Below are 18,868 nucleotides of genomic sequence, written 5' to 3'. Positions count from 1 at the left end.
ACTGTGCAATTTATTTTTAAAGATAAAAATAGGTAAGACTTTGGTATAAAACTTGGAGGACATTTTTTTCTTATTTACCTCTTCCCTCCTAATTTCTAAAAAATCCTCTTTAAAGGTTATCAACTGGCAAACATCTCTTCACATTCCACCTCAAGCTAAACTGAGTCCTGAAGCCTCTGATCTTATTATTAAACTTTGCCGAGGACCAGAAGATCGCTTAGGCAAGAATGGAGCTGATGAAATAAAAGCTCATCCATTTTTTAAAACAATTGATTTCTCCAGTGACCTGAGACAGCAATCTGCTTCATACATTCCTAAAATCACACACCCAACAGATACATCAAATTTTGATCCTGTTGATCCTGATAAGTTATGGAGTGATGATAATGAGGAAGAAAATGTAAACGACACTCTCAATGGATGGTATAAAAATGGAAAGCACCCTGAACATGCTTTCTATGAATTTACCTTTCGGAGGTTTTTTGATGACAATGGCTACCCATATAATTATCCAAAGCCTATTGAATATGAATATATTAATTCACAAGGCTCAGAGCAACAGTCAGATGAAGATGATCAACACACAGGCTCAGAGATCAAAAATCGTGATCTAGTGTATGTTTAACACACTAGGAAATGTAATGAGGATTTGCAAAAAGACCTGAAACGCAGAGTTTTTTGAGGCTCCGAGAGTAAAATTATGCAAATGTGACAGAGCTATGTATGAGTGCTCTGTGTACAATATTTTATGTTCCTAAATTATGGAAAATCTTTTTTAAATGTTAATTTATTCCAGCCTTTTTAATCAGTAATTTAGAAAAAAAAATTGTTATAAAGAAAATAAATTATGAACTGAATATTATAGTCAGTTCTTGGTACTTAAAGTACTTAAAAATAAAAAAAAATAGTGCTTTGTTTAAAGGAGAAACCTGGTATCTATTTGTACATACACTAAATAATTTTAAAAGACAAGAATATTTGAAATTTTTTTGAAAGACAGTTTTAGTTTTATCTTGCTTTAACCAAATATGAAATGTACCCCACATTTACAGTTTTTTTTTTTTTTTACCCGATATCCTGGTTTTTGGTACAAAATAAGCTATAGAAATTAAGCCATTATGGTGATGAGTATTCTTAGGCTAATCTGATAATTTACATCTTGTAATTAAGAAATACAGGGTTGAAACAGTATGCTCATCAGAAGAAAAAACACTGCATTTTCTCTTTCTTATTTTTCCCCTCTGTGGAATATTTACTCTTCTAGCATTTATTTCTCAAGAATTACTGACTTTAAAAGAAGCAAAGCACTACCATTTTTCTTTCTATACTGGTATTTTTAATGCTGCTTCTAGTTTTAAAAGGGAAAAAAGATGCCATAAGTCAAAATTTACAATACCGGATGCTAAGATCTTTCATATTTTTACTTCGAATTTTTTTTTTAAGTTTCTACCATCCTAAGCAGAAAGATTATTTTCAGTTTCATAAGAAACTTTAAGTAGAAAAATTATTTGTGGGTATTCACTAGAAAAGTACTTTTTCTGCATAGTGACAGTTTTGATTATGTCATCAGTAATGTTACATGTTTCCTCTTTCAGAACAGTGCTGTATATACAAGTTGTTATTGGCAAAGGAAATCTGGCTATTTGGCAGTATTTTACCTATGGGCAGAAAAAATTATTTAACTCTTAAGGTGTCTGTTAGTAATTAGAAAAAGTTATATAGTGGTCTTAGTAGAAAATTCAAATCCTCCTGACTTAATTTAAGGTTAAATAATACGTTTTTCAGCATGCCTATTTTATATATTTTTATATATATATATATATATATATATATATATATATATATATATATATATATATATATATATATATATATATATATAAATAATGTTTAGGTTTTAAGGAACACTTGTGGTTTCATACCAAAATACATTTAGCTTATTTTTTAGGAAGGGGAAAAGGGCTCTATTCTGACCTTAGTAAAATTTGTATTTTAGTTCCTTTCCTTTAAGCTCCTCTGGTAGGGAATTGTTTTATCAAAATTGTATATGTGTAGATAAGAAGAGGCGTAATTTTAGTGATTTTCAAACCAATGGAAACAAGCTAGTGGAAATCCTATATGTAAGTGAAAGTAAAGGCAAAGCTGTTCCAGTTGAATTGGGGAGGGCAAAGAAGATTCATTAGTTCGCACTTGCACCTTTCCATAGGTGGCTGTCTCAGAGCTCAGCTTGTAAACCACTGCATACCCCACTGTGTGTAGTGGTGGGTCTTTGGGGTTCGTTGGGTTTTTTTAGAGCCTGATGAAAGTTGCGGACTCTTTTCCCAGAAAATTGCACATTAACACACACACATATAATGCTGCGTGCAGTCTTAGGGATTCTGGACATGTTGAAAACTCTCACAAACTTGGTTAAGGACCTCTGTCCTGTAAGAACACTGATACACTAAACTCAGAACTTTGCTTTAAATTTACTGGTTAGTACTCAGATTAGCACATCTTGTATAAACACTGATAATTTGTGATGGAAAAATTCTGTACATGTGATAACATATCCCTAGGAATGCCTTTCTCTCGCTGGTACGGCACTAAGGCATTTTAAACATACACTTGAGGGCATGGAAATACATGTTTGGCTTGTTACAGGCTTGATATGGAAATATTTCTGAAGGACTTCTAATCATTAGAGAATTGTAAGAAAAGGCACTCTACTGAGTTGGCAGTCTTCACTTCATGGGACATTTGATTAGTCGTATAAAATCCTGTGCAAAACAAAATAGTTCAAGAATTTTTAGCTCACTACTCAAATTTTAAGATATCCCTCTGGCTCTTTGGCTTTTCTCAGTCAGATTTATTGAAATTTCCACTTGGTTGTTTTACTTCTGGATTGTGGTACAATGCCGTAAGAACCAACTTTGTTACCTTCATGTTCTAGGAAAACTAGGGTGCTGTCTCCTCCCCATTTCTCCCCACAAAATCTGTGTTGACACTACAAATTGTGTGTTCTTTTAAAATTTCCTCTGACGATATGAGCTTTCTGTGTTTATCTAAAGCAAGCCTTTAGTGTCTGCAGTTCTAACAGTTTGGATATACTTATTAGCTCTCCTATTCCCAAACTATATCTGGTTCTTCTAGCATAGAATCTGGTGCTTCCTGACCAAAAATAGGAGAACAACATAAAAAAATCTATATGCTTTCAATTGAAATAGAGTGAAAACATTGGTTATACATGTTTTCTTTTTAAAATCATTTTCCCACTCATTTGAAAACTTGCTGTCTTTCTTATACTTACCCCCTTTTTATGTATATTAATAGTATTTATAAAATGTGTTCTATAATTATGTAACTGTAGATACTATTATGTATTGTCCAGTGACATCCTAAGGCAGGCCCTATTGCTGTATCTTTTCTACCTTATTTGTAATAGGAACCATAGAATGTATGACTAAGAAGTCACTTTGAGATTGACTTTTTAAAAAAGTTATTACCTTCTGCTGTTGCAAAGTGCAAAACTGTGAGTGGAAATGTTTTATTCTGACTTAATAATATGTTAGAAATTAGAGAATACAGTGGGAGGATTTTTAGATATTGCTGCTGCTGTTACCTAAGGTACTTTAGAAATTTTTTCTTTAATATACAAAAAATAAACAAAAATCCCTTTGGTATTTAAAGTGAAACATTTATTTAGCCTGTTTGTTTTAATCTAAAGCAAAAAGTAATTTGAGTCAACATATTGGTATGTTTGTAAAGCGCCTTAATATATCCCTTTGTGGAAGGCACTATACCACAGTTTACTTTTATATTGTATTGTGTATATAAGTATTTTGTATTAAAATTGAATCAATACAGTACTACAGTTTTATAAAATAATGCTTTGTTAGGAAAAGGAATTACAGCTTTGCAATATAACTAAATTGTTTTGCATACTTCTGAATGTAATAGATATGAATAATCAGCCTGTGTTTTTAATGACTGTATTTGTATTTTCCCAATCATTTTCTCTAGTGTAACATTTGCTGGGATAATAATAAAAAAAGAATTCAGATCTTTCAATTATGTGTGGAAAGCTGATTTTTAAGCCATGTATGTAGTTTGATTTTAATCTTTATTAGAGAAAATTTGTGATTAAAACTTTGATGTTTTGGAATTAAAATATATATAATGATAATACCTAGTTAGGTTAAGGCAAACTGAGTAAAGTAACCCAGTAAAATGTTTTCATTTTGCCCAACATAAGTACAATATATATTTCGTGTTGAAGGCTTCCTTTAGATCAGCACAGATTTAAACTTTTCTAATTATTAAACTCCTCATTTAGTATCATTTGAGTCCACTTAAAAATTTTTTAAATATGTAGTTGACTAATGTCTTTTCCTTTATTTGCAGTCCTTTATCACATGTTTGCCTACCAGAGAAAATACATATATTGATATTATAATTCTAATACATATATTGATATTATGTATAAATCAACTTTCTACAGATGAAAACATTTTTAGTTTTATTTATCCTTTTTCAAGCATTACCATCACTCTTAGTGTCCTTTATCCTCATGTTTGCACTTCTTTATAAAATTGTATCTGGTCTACATGAGGCTGTTGTATAGTTGATATAAGTTGTATTATTCCTATGATTCATTATACTACATTGTAGACCCTTGTTTGGTATGCTTGTGACTCTACTTTGTTATGCCAAAGCCAAACACACAAAAATTGTATCTGTTTATGTGTGTGAAGGGTAGAGAAGAGATATCAAATTTATGTCTGAAATATATGCAGTTATTTTTCTCTTTAATATCTAATCTCTCCTTCTTCCTACTTAGAAGATCCAGAGATCTGAAACATACTGCTGGATTCAGAATCTGGGTGGAACTTTGAGTTGTTTCCCCTGGAGAGGGGTTAAATTTTTCTGTATTGGAAAAAGGGGTTCTCATGAGAACTTAGCTCTCACAGTGGTTGACTCATGACACATGCCGCTCTCGTTCCCCCACATCCATTCTGTCATTCTGTCTTTTACGAATAGAGCCCCCATCCCTGTCCAATTTTGACTGTCCTAAGCGACCACATGTTTTTCATATTCCCTTGTAATGAGGTGTGGCCACGTGATTGGCCCTTGGGATATGAGCGTATGTGATACTTAAAGTTCATACACTTAAAGTTGATACTGCTTGCCCTCCACTTGCTTTTCCCCTTTTCCCACAGTATGGAACAGGGACAGACTGGTGACTGTTGATCGTGAGAGCTAGGAAAACACCTTGGTGGTGGATCAACAAAATGAATAGAACCTGGTTACCTGAGACACTGTGTGATGTGGGGCTGTATGTCCATCCTGGACTGAGATGTTAGAGAAAAGGAATGACCAAGTAAGGTCCCACTGGATTGACTTCATCTCATATAACTACTTTAAACTCAGAGGAAAATCCAAAAACATCCACCTAAAGATACTGAGTGGAACCAAGAGCAGGCAGATTCTGGATCGAAGACAACCCTTGGCAGAGAGGAGTGGCACTCGAGGGGTATCTAATTTTCAAGATACATTGCTTGAGAAAGGCCCAAATCTCTAGCTGAATCATTAGCCACACATCTGTGAGGAAGAATCCAAGAACAAAAGGACTAAACTGGTATTTAAGGTGCTGCCCAACAGAAAGTGGATCAAATCTAATTGCCTGCTTAACAACCACCACCCAAACAAACACCACCTCCAGAGATACATCACAGATTTGAAACAGGGGATATATAACACAACATATCCAATATCCAGGATACACTTCAAAATTACCTGACCTACAACGAAATACAAAAAATATGACCTAGTCTCAAAACGAACAGTGGAGGTCAACTCTAAGATCCTATTCTAACGTCTGGAAGTGGCAAAGACAGTACAATGGCTCTTATAACTATGCACAATGATCTAAAGAAAAGTACTCTCATAACAAATATAAAGATAGGAAATCCCAACAAGGAAATGGAAGCTATAAAATAACCAAAAGAGGGGCGCCTGAGTGGCTCAGTTGGTTAGGTGTCCGACTTTGGCTCAGGTCATGATCTCAGTTTGTGGATTCAGGCCCCACATCAGGCCCTGTGCTGACAGCTCAGAGCATGGAGCCTGCTTCGGATTCTGTGTCTTTCTCTCCCTCTGCCCCTCCCCCACTTGTGCTCGGTCTCTCTCTCAAAAATAAATATTAAAAAAAAAAATAACAAAAAGAGACTGTCCTTTGAAGACATAAACTGGCAGAATATGAGAAAGCTCATGAGAGGGCCAATAAATTGCATTATTTCATTGCATGTATGATAAGAAAAAGACGTCTGGAAGGTAATTAATGAATTGGATATTATTGATTGTCTCTGGGGATGGGACCTGGATTTCTAGGGTGGCAAGAATAGGAGGAAGACTTCTCATTATATAATCTTTTGTATTATTTTTGAGTTTTAACCATATAAATACAAAGACATAAAGTGGAAATAAAAAAAATCTAAGTTCAAGTGAGGGACCTGGGCATAGACAAAGGAAGATTCACTTTCACCGAAATGAGAGGCAAAAAACAAAGGGCAGTGTGAAGTAGAGACATGTGTAAATTGGAGGGTAAAAGTACTGGAATTGGGTTTAGCTGCATATAAAATGCAAACCATCACTGCTTAGAAATACAACATCCGAGCTGGCAGTCCACACTTCGCGTGTTCAATTCTGCCACTTCCATCATAGGGCTTCTATCCTAAAGGTTACTTATGTCAGCACTTGGCTCCTTATACAGACTGTCTCCCATCTTTCCCCTGTTCTAATGTGATAAAAAGAGGGGATGGTGACAGGGAATAAGGGGGAGTTTCAGGGCCCCTCCCTTTAAGGTGCCTTCCTCCAAGTTGTACATAACACTTGTACTGGCCAGAAGTAGATCTGTGGCCACACCTAGCTGCGTAAGAGTCTGGAAATGTGGTTCTTATTCCAGATGGTCCAATTTCGTCAAGTTGGTTCTGTTACTAAGTAAGGAAAATGAGTATTTGGTGGCTGGATGGCATTCTCTGCCTCAGGGAGCAAGTTGAGGGAATTTCGACCTAATAGCTTCTATCTTCTCTGAGGGTGGAGACGTAGTGATTTCCTGAGATGACAGAAATGGGTAGGTAGCTGGCTTGAGGAAAGTGGTGAAAGTTTGAAATAACTAACGTCAAGAGTAACAGAGAGAATGGAGGTGAAACATGAAGAAAAATATGCTTCAGGTGGGTTGGAAGTTACAAAGTTGTGCATCAATCTTCATGGTGGTGTGATTTTTTTCCCCCTGTAGCATTCAGCAGTCTGGGAGTAGCAGGACTGTGATGGAAGGGTGTATATAATAAAGTGGGGGTTTTTTTTTTTTAATGTTTTAAAGTTTATTTATTTATTTTGAGAGAGAGAGAGCACAAGCAGGGGAGGGGCAGAGAGAGGAAGAGACAGAATCCCAAGCAGTCTCTGCACCATCAGTGCAGAGCCCGATGCGGGGCCTGAACCCACGAACTGTGAGATCATGACCTGGGCCGAGATCAAGAGTCGGATGCTTAACCGACTGCACCACCCAGGCACCCCTATAATAAAATTAATGAACAACACTGGGGATCTGTCCCAGTTGGTTACTGCAAATATTTTAACAGAATATAGAAATTCAGTATTCTTACTCATGGGTAGAATTTTCTCTGGGGGCCTGGGTGGCTCAGTTGGTTGAGCATCTGACTTCAGCTCAGGTCACGATCTCATGGTTTGTGGGTTCAAGTCCTGCCTCGGGGTCTGAGCTGACATCTCAGAGCCTTGAGCCTGCTTTGGATTCTGTGTCTCCCTCCCCGCCCCCCCCCCCCCCACCCATCCCCTGCTTTTATGCTCTGTCAAAAATAAACATTAAAAAAAAAAAAAAGAATGTTCTCATATATATATACTCTGTATCCTAAGAGATGGCTCAAATTTTTGAAGTATGCGAAAAAAGGACTGCCAGATGCAATCGACCAGGTGAGTACAATTAATAAAGTGGTCTGAAAAGTCCTTTTAGATTTCTCTGATGAAATGGAAATTGTTTTAAATTTAAATTTAAGAAATAAAACAGTAAGTAATAAAAATTTAAATTAAAAAATGATTTAATGTATTTATTTCTTCTAGAACTTTCTCTCTGTGTAATTCCACATGTCACCACACCTCTTGCAAGTCTCCCAATCTTCTTCCTCCCCTCCAAACCTTCCTACTCACAGCTGCCAAATTAATGTCCCTATTTGCTATATAACTTATGCCTTCATTTGAAAACTTGCATGGCTCCATTTTTCCTATTGAAGATTTATTATTATCACTCATTATTATTATATGAGTGATAATAATAAATAATTTTCTGAGTCCCAGTTTGGATACAATCACTTTAGAAGGCTGGTGGTTGTAGGAGCCACCCTTGTAAAAGAAGAAATGTCTAGTGTAGTCATGACTGTGGAACACACATTCTCTTTTTCTTCTTCAGAGCACACTGCAGAGTTGCACAGTCCCATCCCTTTGAAGTCAGGCTTGGTCACATGACTTACTCTGGCCAATGAGATGTGGGCAGAAGTAGCAGGTGTCATATCCAGACAAGTTGTGCAGATTATCTCATTTTCCCCCCCTACTGCCAAGGGTCCCAGTGCCTGCATCCACTCTGCTATGAACATAGAGAGTAAATGAGAAAAAAAAAATCGTGTTAAAAGGAGCACAAGTTTATAGCCCCTTTGGTAAACTCAGAGTTCTATTATAACTCCAGGGAAACTTCAGGGGCACCTGGGTGGCTCAGTCGGTTAAGCATCTTACTTCGACTCAAGACATGATCTCACGGCTTGTGAGTTCGAGCCCCATGTTGGGCTCTCTGCTGACAGCTCGGAGCCTGGGGCCTACTTCGGATTCTGTCTCTGTCTCTCTGCCCCTCCTCTGCTCACACACTTGTCTTTCTCTCAAATATAAATAAACATTTAAAAATATTTTAAATTAAAAAAAATAACAACTCCAGGGAAACTTCAGAATTATTAATCTAGCCACATTTAGTGTCATCTGTTCTCAAATTGTTTTCTCCAAGCTATAACTAACTCCTCTTGTTGATTTCTCAATAGAATTTTTGAGCCAGTTAATTTTTTTGACATTTTGCTGCCTGAAGGAGAGTGAGTCCTCAAAGGACGGTGCTTTCAAGCACATTTTTTTTTTTTTTTAACTTTCAGATTCTCCAGCCTTGGATCATCTAGCTAGCCCAAAAAGCCAGTTTATCCTGGAATGAAACACTTTTTTTGGTGTAAGGGAAAATGTTTATACTACCATTTAAAAGAACAAATCCTGTCATTTGAAACCTCTGATTTAGCGGTTACTACAGCTTAGCCTCGTCTTCCCTAACTAGTACAACTAGTGAAGAAATGGAACTAGTGAATGTAAGCCACTCTGGAGGTTTATTTATTTATTTACTTTAAAAATGAACTGAGGCGCCTGGGTAGCTCAGTTGATTAAGCGTCTGACCTTGGCTCAGGTCATGATCTCATGGTTTGTTGAGTTTAAGCCCCATGTCAGGCTCTGCGCTGGCAGTGTGGAGCCTGCTTCAGGTTCTCTGTCTCCCTCTCTGCCCCTCCCCTGCTTGCACTCTCTCTCAAAAAAAAAAAATAAATAAACATTAAAAAAAAATAACTTCATTGAGGTATGATTTATGCACAATAAAATGCATCCATTTTGGGGTGCTTGATTGGCTCAGTCATTGGGGCATACACTGATCCCAGGGGATCTTCCTGGGCATGGAGCTTACTTAAAAAATAAAATAAAACACATCCATTTTGTGTGTATTCGTTGATGAAGTTTAATAAATATATACATCTGTGTAACCAATACCCTAACATTTTCATCACCTCAAAACATTTCCTTATGCCTCCATGAAGTCTAATCCTTTTCCATCCTTCCTCCCAGCCTCAGGCAAACACTGATCAGCTTTTTATTACTATAGATTAGTCTTGCCTGTTCTAGAATTTCATATAAACAGAATCATATAATATGTATTCATTTTGTTTTGAGGTTTTTTTTAAAAATTTTTTTTAATGTTTATTTATTTTGGAGACAGAGAGAGAGCAGAAGTGGGGCAGAGAGAGAGAGGGAGACACAGAATGGGAAGCAGGCTCCGGGCTCTGAGCTGTCAGCACAGAGCCTGACGCAGGGCTCGAGCTCACGAACTGTGAGATCATGACCTGAGCCGAAGTGGGACGCTCAACGGACTGAGCCACCCAGGCGCCCCTGTTTTGAGAAGTTTTCAAAGTACAAATGGGCTTTCTAATTCACCATACATTTGCATACATAAAAGATGAAGGTTGATTCATCCTAACTAGCGTAATTAATATGTACCTCCCCTAATTGTTTTTTGTTTTGTTTTGTTTTTTGTTTTGTTTAAGATATACTAGTTATAGTTTCCGGTGCTTCATTACAATTCAGTTCCTAGCCACCATAGCAAAACTATTATTTTCTACTTAGGTAAGACTTTAAGCTTTAGTTTTTTTGTTTTGTTTTGTTTTGATCCATCAATGCCTACAACAATGCCAATAGCATAGTAGTTGCTCAATAAATATTTGTGGACTAAATGGACATATTTTCCTTGAATTGCCTTTACATAAATCTTTGTTAAATTACTGAGATGATTTAAGATTAGAATTTTAATTCCCATGCACTCCTACAGGAAAACGTTATCTAGGGCCTCATTCCACCTTAGGTGGAGGGAGAAGATGGCGATTAAGACTGGACGAAGCACGGCCAATAGCACTGTCGAGTACGTATCTATAAATTGTGAAACATCATAGTATTGTGTGTTGTCTGGTTGTATTAAAACGATGACCAAAAAAAAAAAAATTGTTCTTCAAGAAAATAAAATTCCACTAGCAGCAGGTCCGAATATCTTTCTTTACCGATTCCCTATTTTATTCATCTTATGCCGTGACAGGCGCCTCCAGTGGAATTCTGCGTATTTGGTTCTAAAACTGGCTTTGTCACAAACAAATCATTTGGCCCTTGACACTCACCTGTAAAATGACACTCTGACTTCCTATCCTCTGAGGAGTGTGGAGAAAACCAAATGGGAGGAAAAAAGAGGAAGAACTTCGAAAAAAATAGCGAGGTAGGATACCTGCTACGGTTACAACCTTTCAACCCTCACTTCCCTCCACCCTGACGGCCTCCACGAGGCGGCGCTCACTGCGCAGGCGCGTCCCCGCCTGCCCTGCCCAGGCCCCGGCCGGCGCCCGGCGCCCGGCGCGCGCACGCTGCCCGGCGTCCTCGCTCCCGGGGCGTCGCCCCGCGTGCGCCGGAGTTGACGAGGCCACCCCCAGCACCGGAAGTGACCCTGGCGGGTTTGCCTTCAAATTCTCGGCGAGGAGAAGCAGCGCCGGGGCTTGTGACGGTTGAACCCAGCAGTGCTGGGTCCGTGAACGGGGCAGAGGGGTTGGGACTGGGCTGGGCCCTGCTTCCTTGCCGCCTCGAGCCACGCACGGCCCTTCCCCTCCGCCTGGCAGTGGGCGGTTTCCCGAGGAGCCTCGGCAGGCACAGGTGAGTGTTCCCTCTCCCGGTGCCCTGGGATCCCCGACTCCCGTGGCCAGCTCGGCGAGGGATTAGGGGCGGACAATGGGAGCCCTCTGCGCATCCCGCTGTGAGCCTGCCCTTGCCTGCGCCGAGGTCTTTCTTAGGTCCTTGATGTTGTCGCTGACACCTGTGGCTCAGGTGACGGTTCCCCTGCCTGAGGAATCCTGTCCAGCCGAGGACTTTGGGGGGCTCTTGGCGATCCCATTTCTAGGCCTGTGTCATTAGAGACGTCTCTGGCCGGAAAAACACGTCTTTCTTTATTTCTTCGCTTTTTTGAGCGGATTTCTCCTGAATCCATCCACGCCCCCGTCCCCAAACTCTCACCCCTGAAAAACCTCGAAAGCCTTGACATTGGGATGCAGCTTCTTTTCTTACATTTTATTGGAGTGGTGTGATAGCGTTGAGGATATTCTTTCTTATTTATTCTGGAGCCAGGCGTGCTCTGGGAGGCTTTGGCCCTTTTTGTTTAGAGTTGGAACTTTAGAAAATGTATCCCTCTAAACATCGTTTCATATGGCATATTCTACGGTGACGGAGTTAGAGATAAACGTGGAGCCGTAAGTGCCTTACAGTGAATAGTCTCAGCCCTTATTTAATAAAAAATAACTTTTTCTTTTAACTGCCAAGTGCCATTTTTATATCAGTTACTAAATTCCAGCAGCACAATGTTGCATCTTTCTCTCTTCAAAGCATTCACTTATGTGTTGCTCTTTGAAATCAGACCTTTGGTTACTGCTGGAAACATTCCTTCTGTTTTAGAATGTGTGCGATAGATCTTTGCCACAATGATAGAACACCCCGGTGGCAAGAAAGATTCTTGTAAAGTTCAGAGGCCTAAATGTCTCATTGTGCAGCCCTATTGTCTTTTCCAAAGGAGATGATATCTGTAATCAGTAAATTCTCACACAGAAATAGTGGCAGAACTCTTTATTTTGTATTGCTATTAACTTGTGGCCTGTATCATGCCTTAAAAGAAAAAAAAGGGGGGGGGGGAGTGCTGATCAATTTCCAACATTCCTAGACTGTGGAAAGGTATGCACAGCTCTTCCATGGCATTGGTTATTGGAGAATCTTTTACATTTTACAGATTCAATAGTAGGCATATTATACAACAGATTCTGCATAATATTTTGATACTGGTGTCACCGTTCAGACAAATACTAAGAATTAGAGAATTTTGTAGAATTTACTGTACTAACATTGTTGAATTTCCCTTTACAACAGTGGTTTGGGTTCTTTTTAGCTACTGACTGGTTAAAAAGATAGTGTATCAAATCAATATGGTCAGTGTTGATAACATGCTAAATAGATTTTGCTTGTGGTGTTTATTGGCACAATTTGAATATAGCTTTTAAATTACATTTTAATTGTTATATTCACTGATTTATTTTTGTTTTATTCAGGGGAAACTGAGAGAAAGTTTACCAAATATATATATGTGTATTATTTTTTCCTGAGCAGTTTTTTTTTTTTCTTTTGGCACTCTTTTGATAACTTTCTCATGCTTCTTGAGCATTAATCATATGATGATTATAAAGGTAAGAAAAATGCATGCCATGCTGTAATTGGTCATGGGTCACTCATTTATTGTATTTTTTCATAATCATTAATGACTGACTGTAAATCAGTATTATGGTTGTTTTTATATCCCAGAGATGAACATTCTGAACTTTGCTTAATAGTGTGTTGTCACTTTTAGAGTTACACACACTTGATTTATTGAAATGCCTTCAAGAAAATGTGTGATTGAGGTTCATTTGTTTTTATTTTAGGACATCAGTTTTACAGATAAATATTTTTAACATTGATGTTGATTTTTTAGCCTGAGCTTAATAATATGTTATGCTTGTTTCTTTTTCGTAAGTAAAGAATAACAACTAGGATAGATCAAATGATGTCCCTTCTTCTAAACATCAAGGTTTTAAACGTTTAATTCTTATTTTTTTTAAGTTTACTTATTTTTGAGAGACAGAGCACAAGCGGGGGACAGGCAGAGAGAGAGCGGGAGAGAGAGAATCCCAAGCAGGCTCTGTGCTGTCAGTGCAGAGCCTGATGCAGGGCCTGAACCCACAAACCGTGAGATCATGGCCTGAGCTGAAAACAAGAGTTGGGCACTTAACTGACTGAGCCACCCAGGCGCTCAGGTTTAATTCTTATTTTTGTCTTCTGTGCGATTCCTTGCAACAGGGTAGGTGCTCTGTAAATATTTCTTGAATGACTGACCTATGCACATTACAGTAAAAACTGCACTTATTAGTGGAGCCCAGTCTAACTCCTTAAAATTGAGTTGATATGGTCTCGTTTTTTTAGGTGTGGAGTAGGGAGGTCCCCATATTTGTTGTTTTGGGAGAGAGTAGGAATCTTAGAACTCAGATGTTTGCATCTGTTCCTATTCTGTGTGTGTGTGGATTATATTTTATTTTTTAAAATTTACATCCAAATTAATTAGCATATAACGCAACAATGATTTCAGGAGTAGATTCCTTAGTGCCCCTTACCCATTTAGCCCATCCCCCCTCCCACAACCCCTCCTGTAACCCTCAGTTTGTTCTCCATATTTATGAGTCTCTTCTGTTTTGTCCCCCTCCCTGTTTTTATATTATTTTTGTTTTCCTTCCCTTATGTTCATCTGTTTTGTCTCTTAAAGTCCTCATATGAATGAAGTCATATGATTTTTGTCTCTCTCTGACAATTTCACTTAGCATAATAGCCTCCAGTTCCATCCACGTAGTTGCAAATGGCAAGATTTCATTCTTTTTGATTGCCGAGTAATACTCCGTTGTATTTATATACCACATCTTCATTCATCCTTCGATAGACATTTGGGCTCTTTCCATACTTTGGTTATTGTTGTTATACTTTGTATACTTCCATACTTTGGTTATTGCTGCTATAAACATGGGGGTGCATGTGTCCCTTTGAAACAGCACACTTGTATCCCATGGATAAATGCCTAGTAGTGCAATTGCTGGGTCATAGGGTAGCTCTATTTTTAGTTTTTTGAGGAACCTCCATACTGTTTTCCAGAGTGGCTGCACCAGCTTGCATTCCCACCAACAATGCAAAAGAGATTCTCTTTCTCCGCATCCTCGCCAACATCTGTTGTTGCCTGAGTTATTAATGTTAGCCATTCTGATAGGTGTAAGGTGGTATCTCATTGTGGTTTTGATTTGTATTTCCCTGATGATAAGTGATGTGGAGCATTTTTTCATGTGTCAGTTGGCCATCTGAATGTCTTCTTTGGTGAAGTGTCTATTCATGTCTTTTGCCCATTTCTTTTTTTTTTTTTTTTAATTTTTTTTAATGTTTTATTTATTTCTGAGACAGAGAGGGACAGAGCATGAGCAGGGGAGGGGCAGAGAGAGAGGGAGACACAGAATCCGAAACAGGCTCCAGGCTCTGAGCTGTCAGCACAGAGCCTGATGCGGGGCTTGAACTCACAGACCACGAGATCATGACCTGAGCTGAAGTCGGACGCTCTACCAACTGAGCCACCCAGGTGCCCCTGCCCATTTCTTCACTGGATCTGTTGCCTATTCTTTTTCCGTCTCTTTGATCACTTCTCTCCCCTAATCCTGAAGGAGAAAACAATAGTCTAAGTCTCTTTGTGGAGATACCACACCACAGCAAATATTAAGTTTGTTAGAAATTTTGCTGTAATATTTTTTATTATTTAAAAGTTTTGACTCTGGGGGTGTCTAGGTGATTCAGTTGAGTTTCCGACTCTTGATCTTGGCTCAGGTCATGATCTCACAGTTCATGGGTTCAAGCTCCAAGTCGGGCTCTGTGCCAACAGTGTGGAGCCTGCTTGAGATTCTCTCTGTCTCCCTCTCTCTCTCAAAATAAAGAAATAAACTTTAAAAATAAAATAAAGTAAAAATTTTGACTCTGTTACTTGAACTAAAATTTCATGTTGCATCTTACTTAGTTTAGATAAATTGATTTAGTCATCAGCTAAAATAAATGCACAAGCCATGTAAGCAAAAGGTCGGTTCTTAACCAACCAACAGGTTGGTTGATGCCTAAAGTAGGCATCACCTATGGTTATTTTTCTCTTTGATAATGTCTAATCATGAATCTGACTTTCTGGACAATCTGATTATTTTTATTTAAGGAAAATTTTTTTTAAAGTTTATTTATTTATTCTGAGAGAGAAAGGAGCATGCAGGAGGAGCAGAGAGACAGGGAGAGAGAGAATCTCAAGCAGGCTCCACACTGGCAGCACAGAGTGAACGAACTGAGAGATCATGACCTGAGCCCAAAGTCAGAGTTGGATGCTTAACTGACTGAGCCACCCAGCTGCCCTGTGGACAATCTCATTTTTATAAGTGTTCTATTAATTGAACCAGTGGATAGTCTTTACTGTTCATGGTGGTTAAAATTTGGTCAAGGGGCGCCTGGGTGGCGCAGTCAGTTAAGCGTCCGACTTCAGCCAGGTCACGATCTCGCGGTCCAGGAGTTCGAGCCCCGCGTCAGGCTCTGGGCTGATGGCTCAGAGCCTGGAGCCTGTTTCCGATTCTGTGTCTCCCTCTCTCTCTGCCCCTCCCCCGTTCATGCTCTGTCTCTCTCTGTCCCAAAAATAAATAATAAAAACGTTGAAAAAAAAAAAATTGGTCAATGGGCTTTTCTCGAAATATATTAATTTCTTCAAAAATTGCCAGATATTGGGGTGCCTGGGTGGCACAGTTGGTTAAGCATCCGACTTCAGCTCAGGTCTTGATCTCAAGGTCTGTGGATTAGAGCCCTACAGGCTGACAGCTCAGAGCCTGGAACCTGTTTCAGATTCTGTTTCTCCCTCTCTCTCTGCCCCTTTCCTGCTTGTGCTCTGTCTCTCTCTCAACAATAAATAAACTTAAAAAAATATTTTTTAATTGCCAGATATTGTGCTAGGTAGACCTCATTTCTGTACTTCTGCAGAGTAGTTTTAGAAATGATAAGGTTATATTCTTGGACATTTGAGAATCTCATAAATTTGCAGTGTTGATATTCATTTGAGAAAGCTTTCTTAGAGACTACTGGACGAATAGGAAAATTTATTTTTGTCTCACATTTAATCAACTAAGGACATTTTTTTAATATTTATTGATTTTTTTAAATATTTATTTTTGAGAGAGAAATAGAACACAAGTGGGGGCGGGGCAGAGAGAGAGAGGGAGACACAGAATCTGAAGCAGGCTACAGGCTCCGAGCTGTCAGCACAGAGACTGATGTGGGGCTCAAACCCATGAACTGTGAGATCATGACCTGAGCTGAAGTCGGAAGCTTAACCTACTGAGCCACCCAGGTGCCCGTTTGTTTATTTTTGAGAGAGAGAGTGCAAGCGGGGGAAGGGCAGAGAGAGAGGGAGGGACAGAGGATCCAAACTGGACTATGTGCGGATAGCATTACGAGTCTGATGCAGAGCTTGAACTCACAAACCGTGAGATCACCATCTGAGCCAAAGTCGGATGCTCAACCAATTGAGCCACACAGGTGCCCCTGATATTATTTTCAGTAAACACATTGTTTCTTTGACAATCAAGAATTTTTCAGGTCATTTTTAATATGGCCTTGGATTGACTTTTACATTTGTTTGTTAGAAAATGCCAATTCATTGGATGCTAAGGAATTTTATCTGACTAGAAGTACTCATAACACAGAACCTTCAATGAAGGCCTGGAGTGAATTCTACGAGGTTTGGGATTTTGAATCATGGCCCTCAAAACAAAAAGTAGGGGGAGGCACCTATGTATAAGTAACAACTTGATTTAGAATTTGTTTTTTAGTAGGAGGACATGAAGAAAGATGTGGAGGGGGTCAGTTAAGGAAAAGACATAGAGGCTTGACACCCAACTCCTCTAGAGCCACTGTTAACTGCCAGCGCCTGGCCCCAGCTCTACTCTTCTAACATCGTTTCCCAGACTAGGTGTCACCGTAGGGCATTTATAGCTTCAGGGTAGGAGCCATCACACAGTTCTGGTCAGGAAGAGTTGAGGACCAAGGAATGTGAGAGTGCTGAGGGTCGGGAACTGGACAAAGGTAAGAAATCTTAGTGGTTATAACAAAAACCTGGCAGTATGCGTTCCTTCAAAGATTGATTATCTGCTGTGTGCCAGACATGGCTCTGGGTGCTGGGGATCGGTCAGTAAGTAACAGAGAGCCATGGTCTCTGGGCATGGAGCTTTTATCAAGATGAAATATTTACAGTGGTCATGATTCCATGGAATCACCATTTAGGTCATGGAATTTTTTGTCTTTTGGACCTCAGATGCTCAGTCTTGAGTTAGTTCATAGCTGTATTTCTTCATAACAAATTACTCCAAAACTTAGTCCCTTGAAACAACAAACTTTTATCTCACAGTTTCTTTGGTTAGGCTGTGGGCATGGCTTAGCTGGGTGCTTGTGCTTCAGAGTCTTTCCCAGGCTGTAATCAAGGTAGCAGTCATGGCTGCAATCAGCTCAAGACTCAACTGAGGAAGGATTGGTTTCCAGGCTCCCTTACATGGTGATGGCAGGATTCAGCTCCTCACTGGCTGTTGGCCTGGGGTCCCCCTCAGTTCTTTGCCATGTGAGCCTCTGCAAAGGACAGCTTAGAGCTGCCAGCAAGAGGCTGTGAGCAAGATGGAATCACAGTCAAATCTCAGAGGTGACATTCCATAATTTTTGCTTATTCTGTCTATTAACAAGTTCATATTCAAGGGAAGGTGATTACACAAGGGTAGGGATACCAGGGGGCATCTTAGAGGCTATATGTTGATACAAGACTCTTCTTTTGTAGTGTGTATTATTTGTTTTTTCCTTAGCCTTCATCTTCTTTCTCCACTTATATTCTGTATCTTACCCTCCAAAGATACTCTAATATATTTAATATGTGTTTTTTGATGTGTATATATCCCTGACAAAAGAGTGTTTTATATAGTATATATATTTTGAATTTACAAAATGCTATTGTGATCTAAATCTTGTTCTGTGTCTGGGTTTTATTTCACCCAACCCTGTATTTCAATGATCTATGCATGTTGCTATTTTTAAATTTTGTCAATTGCTTCCTCTTCTACATGGTATTCCATAGTATGCATCCACCACATTTTCTTACCCATTTCTCTAGCAGGGAATAGGTTGATTGCCTCCAACTCCTTGATTTCTCAAATAATTCTGTCATTAACATCCTAAAACAAGTCTGTGGAGCTGCGGGTGAGACTTCCTCTGGAATATTTAGAGAAGAGTGGGATTTCTGGGTTGTATATTTGCATATGTAATTTCTCTAAGTACTGCCAGATTGCTCTCCAAAATGACTATGCCAGTTTATTTCTACACATTATATGTGAGG

The 18,868-nt window shown here is 38.9% G+C and overlaps 2 protein-coding genes across 2 annotated transcripts in view; both read left to right on the top strand.

Moving 5' to 3' along the window:
- LATS1 (large tumor suppressor kinase 1) overlaps nt 1-1,710 on the top strand; it is a 52,287-nt gene extending 50,577 nt beyond the window's left edge. The window contains exon 8 of the mRNA XM_025925514.2: nt 116-1,710. Within this exon, the coding sequence (XP_025781299.1) occupies nt 116-625 (510 nt within the window). The 3' untranslated portion in view covers nt 626-1,710. The remainder of the gene's footprint in view (nt 1-115) is intronic.
- A 9,549-nt stretch (nt 1,711-11,259) lies between these two features.
- KATNA1 (katanin catalytic subunit A1) overlaps nt 11,260-18,868 on the top strand; it is a 42,467-nt gene continuing 34,858 nt past the window's right edge. The window contains exon 1 of the mRNA XM_025925607.2: nt 11,260-11,526. The gene's annotated coding sequence lies outside the window, so the exon portion shown is untranslated. The remainder of the gene's footprint in view (nt 11,527-18,868) is intronic.

Source organism: Puma concolor, chromosome B2 (assembly GCF_028749965.1).
Source record: "Puma concolor isolate L17-30 chromosome B2, mPumCon1.1.hap2, whole genome shotgun sequence".
Classification (NCBI taxonomy): Eukaryota; Metazoa; Chordata; class Mammalia; order Carnivora; family Felidae; genus Puma; species Puma concolor.
The sequence above is the reverse complement of the archived record's forward strand: the minus strand, read 5'-3'. Positions and strand labels throughout refer to the sequence as shown.